The sequence below is a fragment of the Gavialis gangeticus genome, unplaced genomic scaffold (assembly GCF_001723915.1).
Source record: "Gavialis gangeticus isolate Ggan-Ray unplaced genomic scaffold, GavGan_comp1, whole genome shotgun sequence".
Classification (NCBI taxonomy): Eukaryota; Metazoa; Chordata; order Crocodylia; family Gavialidae; genus Gavialis; species Gavialis gangeticus.
In genome coordinates this window covers 3744861-3752452 of record NW_017728964.1, presented here as the reverse complement: position 1 = coordinate 3752452, position 7592 = coordinate 3744861, and the positions used below count along the sequence as shown (strand labels likewise).

General features: G+C 44.0%; 1 protein-coding gene across 2 annotated transcripts in view; it reads left to right on the top strand.

Annotated features, from left to right (window-relative positions):
- Window positions 1-7592, top strand: part of PIK3R5 (phosphoinositide-3-kinase regulatory subunit 5) — a 122058-nt gene that overhangs the window by 109641 nt on the left and 4825 nt on the right. For both annotated transcript variants that reach the window (XM_019502082.1, XM_019502090.1), the window contains exons 16-18: window positions 694-787; window positions 5240-5322; window positions 6654-6766. In XM_019502082.1, the coding sequence (XP_019357627.1) occupies window positions 694-787; window positions 5240-5322; window positions 6654-6766 (290 nt within the window). The remainder of the gene's footprint in view (window positions 1-693; window positions 788-5239; window positions 5323-6653; window positions 6767-7592) is intronic.

Genomic DNA, 7592 nt, shown 5'->3' with positions numbered 1-7592 from the left:
AGCTGCTGGGCTGCATCCCTGTCAATCAGCTATCGCATAGGTATCATCTGATATGGCTGGTTAATAATCAGCCATTGGTATCAGCCAAGAAACTTTTTAAAGATGCACCCCTAATATTTTTTGCCTACCTCTGACGGATGAAGTGTAGGTCACTACATGATTTAGAATATCTGACTAGGTGCCATATCTGGAGACCAGTTTATAATATTGTCATAGTTTGTAGTGTAGACAGGATATTCAACTTCATCCTGACATTGTCCTACAGCCTTAAGAATCTGTGACGTAACTAAGTCCCCAGATATTGTTCAGCTCATAGTGCCTGTTGTCTAATTGAAGGAATTCCTTTTTCTCTGAATAGCTGCAAACTCTCACACAGGCAAGAGAAAGGGCTGTGAATTGATTCTGCCCATTGGGCCCTTTTTGAAAAGAATTGCATGACACAATGAATATACAACAATCCAGCTATTGTTTATTCATCACACTGTGCAGCTATCAAACATTGATCTCATGGAGAGCTAAGGCATTTAGTTTTTTAGTATACAAAGCAGGTATATTTTAACAGCTGCCAAAAGTTCTGGTCCAGCCAGGTCAAGTGAAATCCAATTCTAAAATAAACCATCCAGAAAGTCAGGGGTGGAGTGAAGCAATATCATGGCATAATGTGACCCATTGGCTTTTGGTTGGTCCCTACAGACAGCAATCAGCGGAAGAAACCGTTGGAACAACGTTGAAAAGGTCTGCACGTCTGTCAACTTCAGAAAAGCCTGTAAGAAACATGAAGAACTAGGTGAGTGTTGGTGACCACAAAACCTTACAGGGGATGTGGAGGGCAGTGGAGGGGATAATGGTGAAGTATCAGCATAGCAAAGAGTGCACATGTAACAGAAGGTGGCAAACTGGAGTTGTCCTTTGTACCTTGGGACAAAACAAGCCACATCTTTCTGATTCAGGTCATCTTCACATTTTCAGAGGGCCACTTCCAAGGGAGAAAGGTATTTGATATCCTGTTATCTTGAGATTTCCAACAAAGGTGCCTTTCATGGTTGTTGTGTCTGCCCACTAGATGGAAACCAGCCACTTGTTTCTTTTAAGCAGAATAACAGTCATGAGCACATGGCACCCTTTAGTCTTTGACCAGGGATACAATGGTTGATATGAACATGGAAGGCTTCACATCCTATTAACTAGCTTGGGAGCCCCAAATTAAAAACAGTTCTGTGTGGCATATAGGTAAAATAAAAGTACTGCATGCCTGAGATAAACAGCAGAGGAGCTGGGCCATCAGTTTGCTCCAGAGCAGATTTTTGGCCTGTTGGTTACAGGACTGAGTCCTGTACTCTGTACTGTGCTTTTCACATCTGCCCTGGCGTAATTTTGCATTGGCTTTTTCTGAGCAAACTATAATTATATTTATATGTTACCCCAGGAGTGAGGCCCAAAGCTTACAGGTGGTGCAGAGAAGGAAATCTAGTAATCATTCCCTGTGCAACTTCATTCTTTCTGTCAGACATGAAAATAGGGCATCACGTGAGCAGCCAAGTTAGTCCAGGGCAATAGGGTCCCTGATTGCACAGTCGCATTGTTTCTGTGCTTCAGGCCATCCTGGGGCAGCCTGTATTCCCTCTTTGCTACAGGAATGAGGGTATCCTTTGCCCTATGTAGTTTTGGATGTCCCAGGCCATATCTGAATGCCCATCTGGGGATGGTGCAACCTGCTGCTTTCCAAGAAAAGCATATTCTTGGTATGGATGTTTTCTTCCTCTATGCAGTAGCTCATCACTGTTCTCTAGAGTGAAAGGTCTCTGGCTTTACTGGGCTGTGTGCTTTGTCCATCCTACTGTCAAATGGAGCTAGACCTCTCCAGTAAGCTAGTGGCTGACTTTTCTTCCTCCTTCTCTAAAACAGCTGGGTGTACGTTGTTTTTTATTTCTTAAATCTCTTTCTTTCTTTAGATCCTTTTTTAGTACAGTGTGCCCAGATCCCCCATTTTTAAGTGTAGAAGCTGTTCCGAGATTGTAGGCTTCTTAATTAGAAGCCATGGGTATTCTCTTCACTTAAGAACAAAACCACTATTGCACATACACATCAGGTTGCAAATATAATGAGACATTTTCAAGCAAATCTGTTCCATTTTACTGAAATGCTCTGTGCGGTGTTCCTGGCTATAAAACTAGGAATTGGGACCAGGGAACCAGGTGAATCAATATCCAGTGAACTGGAGCCTCTACACCTAAGCCTCTATACTGGTTCTCTCCCATCAACTTAGAAAGTCAACTCCCTCCCCCTTCTCACCCCACTCTTCCCTGCCCCCCCTTCCCACAAAGCTAGTATTGCCATTATATTTTTCTAACCATTAGCAATATGCTATTTGTAAAAATTACATTATTACCCATTTCTATCCTAATTCTGGAGCTCATCTTGCTGTTCTGCCTTACAATTTGGGTTAATTCCAAGCATCTTTCTATAGGTAATGTAACATCTAGGAAGATTTTTTTTCCTAACATACCTTTGAAATACCTTTCCAACATACTGGGATTACCTTCTATTTTTAAGTGGAAGAATGTGCTTTCCATATAAACCAGTTTGGCCACAGGATGTCACTGTTATTCCAGACACCCATTACCAATTGAACAGTATCCTATATGTAATGGTGGCAGGCTGCTGTTGAAGACATAAGGGCTCAGCCTATGGAGCTAGAGTTTGTTCCAAGACATGATGCAAGAGTTGCTTTTGTAGCTTCAGTATTTAGGCATAAAATAGTTCATTACTTTTACTCCAAAAGTGAAAGTAAGTAACTTGAGGATGCTCAGTACGTGCTAGATATTTCCTGGTTTTTCCTCTGCTTCTAAAATTTGTGTTTGCACTGCGTGTGTGATTGTTTGCAGAAAAGGCTGAAGGAATATCAGTTTGATTTACATCAGGGTGTGTAGTTGGAAGCTGTTTTAATTGACAGCATAACAGTCTTTAGGAAGATGTTCTTTATCCCAAAAGATGTAATTAAATTAAAGTTATATAATCATAGAAAAACAGGGCTAAAGGGGACCTCCAGAGGTCATCTAGTCCAACCCCCTGCTTCAGCCAGGATTATTCCTATCAAAATTACCCCATACTAATCCTTGCCTAACCTATTCCTAAAACTACCCAGTCAGCCCTGTCATACAACTATGAGGCATATTGTGCAAAGACACCAAAATTACCCTAATCTGCCACAGGTGAAGCAGGGGAACAATGGCAGTCAGTGTCTTGTTGCTGTAAAGGCTGTTAAAATGTACTTGAGAGATCCAAAAAAGAGGGCTGTGTTCCCCACTACAGAGGAAGGCAAACCTCACAATAGCATGTACCAGTCTGATCATGGAGTAAAATTGTTTCCTGATCCTATGTGACGACTGGGCTGACCCTGAGCGGAGGAGGAAGACCCTTTAACCAGAAGCTTCTGGGCCCCAGCAGGAGCATTAGTACACCCCCGTTAAAATCCCTAGCCTTGGCTGCAGCCAACACCCAATACCTTTTGAGGAAGGTGGAAAAAAACTCCCAGACACATGTAGCAACAGGAAAGGAAAAAAATCCTTCCTTGCCCCACATGGCAACCAGCAAAGTGCAGGTGTGGGAAAAACCAAACCTACTACCCTCCACTCTGCTCTGCAGCATGGGGACAGCAAGTGTAGTTTTTAGACATCACACCTACAAAGACAGTAAAGCTCCTCTTTCTGTATCTTTTCCATAAATTTATCCCAGCTGCTTTAACTTCCTTTCATAACTAAGCCAGTTGTGGATGTATGCTACATTCCACTGCTTCTGGCAATGGTTCTCCCCAATATCCCCCTGCTTTAGGTGGCAGAGCTCTTTTTATGATCTCCTAACAATCTATCTGTTGCTCTTTACAGAGCTCCCAAGGCATAACTGCTCCTAGATCATCCCTGACAAATGCTTACCCAATATTGTCAAAACTTCCAATGATAGAGATGCCACAACTTCCCTAGGCAGTCTAACCTAACTTCTCCATGCCCTGTTTAAAACATGGAGCACACAGCACTCTAGATGAGTTCTAACCTGTGCTTAGTAAAGAGGCACTATCACCTCCCATGTCTTGCACCTAATGCTCCTACTCCTGCACCCCAAAACTGCGTTCACCTTTTGTGCAGCTACATCACACTGCTGACTTGTGTAGAGTGTGTGATCTACCACAAGTCCTAGATCCTTCTCCATAGTGCTGCCAGTTGTTACGCATCTTGTACTTGTGTTTTTGATGATTCTTCCCAAGGTGTTAGCACGTTGCATCTGTCAGCATTGAACTCCATCCTGTTGGCTTTAGCCCAGGTTTCCAATCTGTCAAGATCCTTCTGAATTGTGCTCCTGTCCTCCAGTGGACTTGCAGTTCTTCCCAGTTTTGTGTTATCTGTAAACTTGCTCAAAAAGCTCTCTATTCCAGGATCTAAATCATTAATAAACACAGGGCTGACCCCTGAGGGACTCCACCCAAATGCTTCTGCCATCCTGACATGGATCCATTTGCTCGCAGCTATTGAGCCAGTTGTCTATCCCCCTTGTAGTTTTGTCTAGCCCGCATTTCTCCAATTCCTTTATGAGAAGGTCACATGGGACTTGCCAAAAGCCTAACTGAACTCCAAATATACCATATCCACTGCATTTGTTTCATCCATCTAGCTGGTTGTTTTGTGTAAGGAAGTCAAGTTTCTTTGGTTCTGGAATGCTACAGTGTCACTGATACAGCAGAGTATTTCGTGTCCCACAGAGCAAATCCCACTGACTAACACTATGATGGTGTCTTGCTCCTGTGGGTTTGGTGGTATTTTAATGCTCCATTGTTGCATGTGTAAGTTCTACCCTTACCCTTTTTAATGATGCTATGAAAGATGAAATGTCCTCCCTCTCTCTGGTGCCATCTAGTTTTTCTACCCATCTGATGTGCACCAGTATTCTGGTCTGAGTCCTCTTCTTACGAGGATGATCTTGGTAAAATGACAGAGTTTTGTTAAAGATACTTTGAGGTTCCTTTGCTATGTGTTGTTTTTTTTAATTGAGAGAAGGTCCTGAGTTCTCTTTCTGACCATTACTCTGATCTCTCAAAGCCCCTGTGCTCTGCTGGCAACCCCTGAGGAGATGAAGCTGGAGGTTGCTTCCTCTGGAGCATGGCAGTTCTGGGCATTAGGCATCAGGGCTATTTCAATTAGAATCAGGGACCTTTAAAATAACCCAAATAACATTTCTTGTGTTCTAGACTCAAAAGTGGAATGCCTCAACCTAACCATAACAGAAGTTGTCAAGAGGCAAAACTCCAAATCAAAGAAAAGCTTCAATCAGGTAAATCAGATTGCTACATTTTTGTCCTCCCTTGTTTGGCAGTGAGAGGCTAGCCAGTAGCTTGCTTGGGAGAGGAAATGAATTTAGAGCCATGAAGCAGCCAGATCCCAACCCTTGAGCTTTGGTGCATTTACTTCAAGATGGGAGTGGAGACTTTGCTCTGTTTGCTAGCAGGGGTAGGGTGATCTCACATGTTCAACTTGCTAAGTGCAGTTAAAACTCAAGCAGACACAGGTTCAAGCAGTTTAGCATGTGTAAAGTACCCTCATGAAGTTGCAGAGTTATTCTCTTTTGAGTGAAGGTTATCTCCCACCAGGTGCTAACTTTAATAGATCACTACATTCCAATGACTTGCAACTGCTGCAAGTGAGGATGCTACAAAGCTCTTACTCAGCTATGGCCAGTATTTGTTATTAGGGCTGTGCAAAGCTTCGGGTGCTGATTCAATTTGGAGGAGATTCGGTCCAATTCGGTGGCCAAATCTCCAAATCCGAATCGAATCAGGGGACCAATAAAAAGGTCTGAATCAATTCAAAGCTCTCCAAATCTTTGGAAAAGATTAGAGGAAAACTGTAATAGACTGGTATCCTTAGAAAGGGATGACTGGATGGTGGATACAGCAGCATGCATTTGTAGTCTAGCTGATTGTAACTTTGGAGCAGGAGTGTAAAACTTGTGGCCTGTGGGCTGGATCTGGCCCCTGGAGGTAGGTCATTCAGCCCACTGGGCTTCTCATGGGCTGGATGACCCACCTCCATGAGCAAGATGTGGTCTGCAGGACTTGTTGCTATGCCTGCTGGAGCTACTGCATCAGGGAGTTTTGATCGTCTTTGACTAAAATTAGTGGCAAGGGAAGAGGGAGGGCAAGCAGGAGTAGTGTTAATCCCCTGGATTCTGGAGCTTCACTGAAGCAGTGGCTCCAGCAGCTTTATGGGTTAAAGCCACCACTAGTCACCCTGCTGCCAGAGGTGGTTCATCTGGCCTGCAAGAAGTCTCACAGTCTGTGCTGGGCCTGTGAGAAGCCCCATGGTCCAGGACCAGCTTGCAGGGCCAAATGAATGTCACACCGATGCGTTAGAGTAGTGAATATGGCCAGCAATGGCTCATGCGCACACAGAAGCACACGGTGAGTATCTTATGCTATGACAGCCTCCATTTTGACTTACTGCCCCAATTCAGGCCAAGTTCTGACATGGAAAGGTACAATATGCACTGAAAAGAATCCTAGCTGCTTTTCCAGGTGTCCAGCTACCCAAACCATGAAACCTAGCTGTGCTTGTTTGGCCACAAAGCATTGTCAACATACCATGTTATCTTTTTCTCTCTCATAGCAAATCAGTGTGTCCCAGATTAAAGTGGACAAAGTCCAGATCACTGGAATCAACTGTTCCTTTGCTGTGTGCCTGGACCAGGATGAGCGGAAAATCCTGCAGAGCGTAACCAGGTAGGAAACCAGCCCGCCCACAATAGGCCCATTCTGCATGTATGAAACCTGTCTCAGGCCACACATGTGCTTTGAGAAAGCCAGCCCCCTGAATCCCTGGACCGTATGGTTCAATCTTTTTTCAGGTCTTGGCCCCATTTATAGTCAGGTGACATCATGGTACAGGATATTTTGAATATTTGAACAGCGCATTTACTGCTGTTCGCATGTCCATAGTTAGCAAGGGGTTAGGCCCCAGGTCTGCTTTTATCCCACAAGGATTGTTGTATGGAGGCAACTTATCCCTCAGTGAAACAGAGCTGTTTCCCCATTTTAGCTTGTACTTTCCATGGGATAAGAACAAAGCCACAAACAATTACCACAGAGCAGCTGGGCTTTGGTACTTGCTCCCTGGTAATTGCAGGCACAAAAACTATTTGTGTACTGGCAGTTCTTCCTTAGCCAGTGAAACCTAAACTGGTGCAACTTACCCCTGTTTTATTCAAAGGTAAGCTACTCCAGTTCAGCTCTCATCATGGGGTCACTGAGGGTATGGGATTCATTAACACAGAGCAGATTAAGTGCAGAAAAGGCAGGCTTAGACAAATAAGGAGCTCTGTGGGACTAGAGCCCCACTGGGGGTCACAATCCCTAGTTTAGGGGACCACTATTCTAGATGAAAAAGTGCTGCTTAGGCTTTGCCCCTGTTTTGAATGTCTGGGGCCAAAACTCTAGAAAATATCCATTACAGGAATAGGGGATGACTTAAGTAGGAGTATGTGGCTCTGCACAGCACAGCTGAGCTGCAGGTCATAAGCCCATGTGGGAGTCACAATGCCACCTGGAT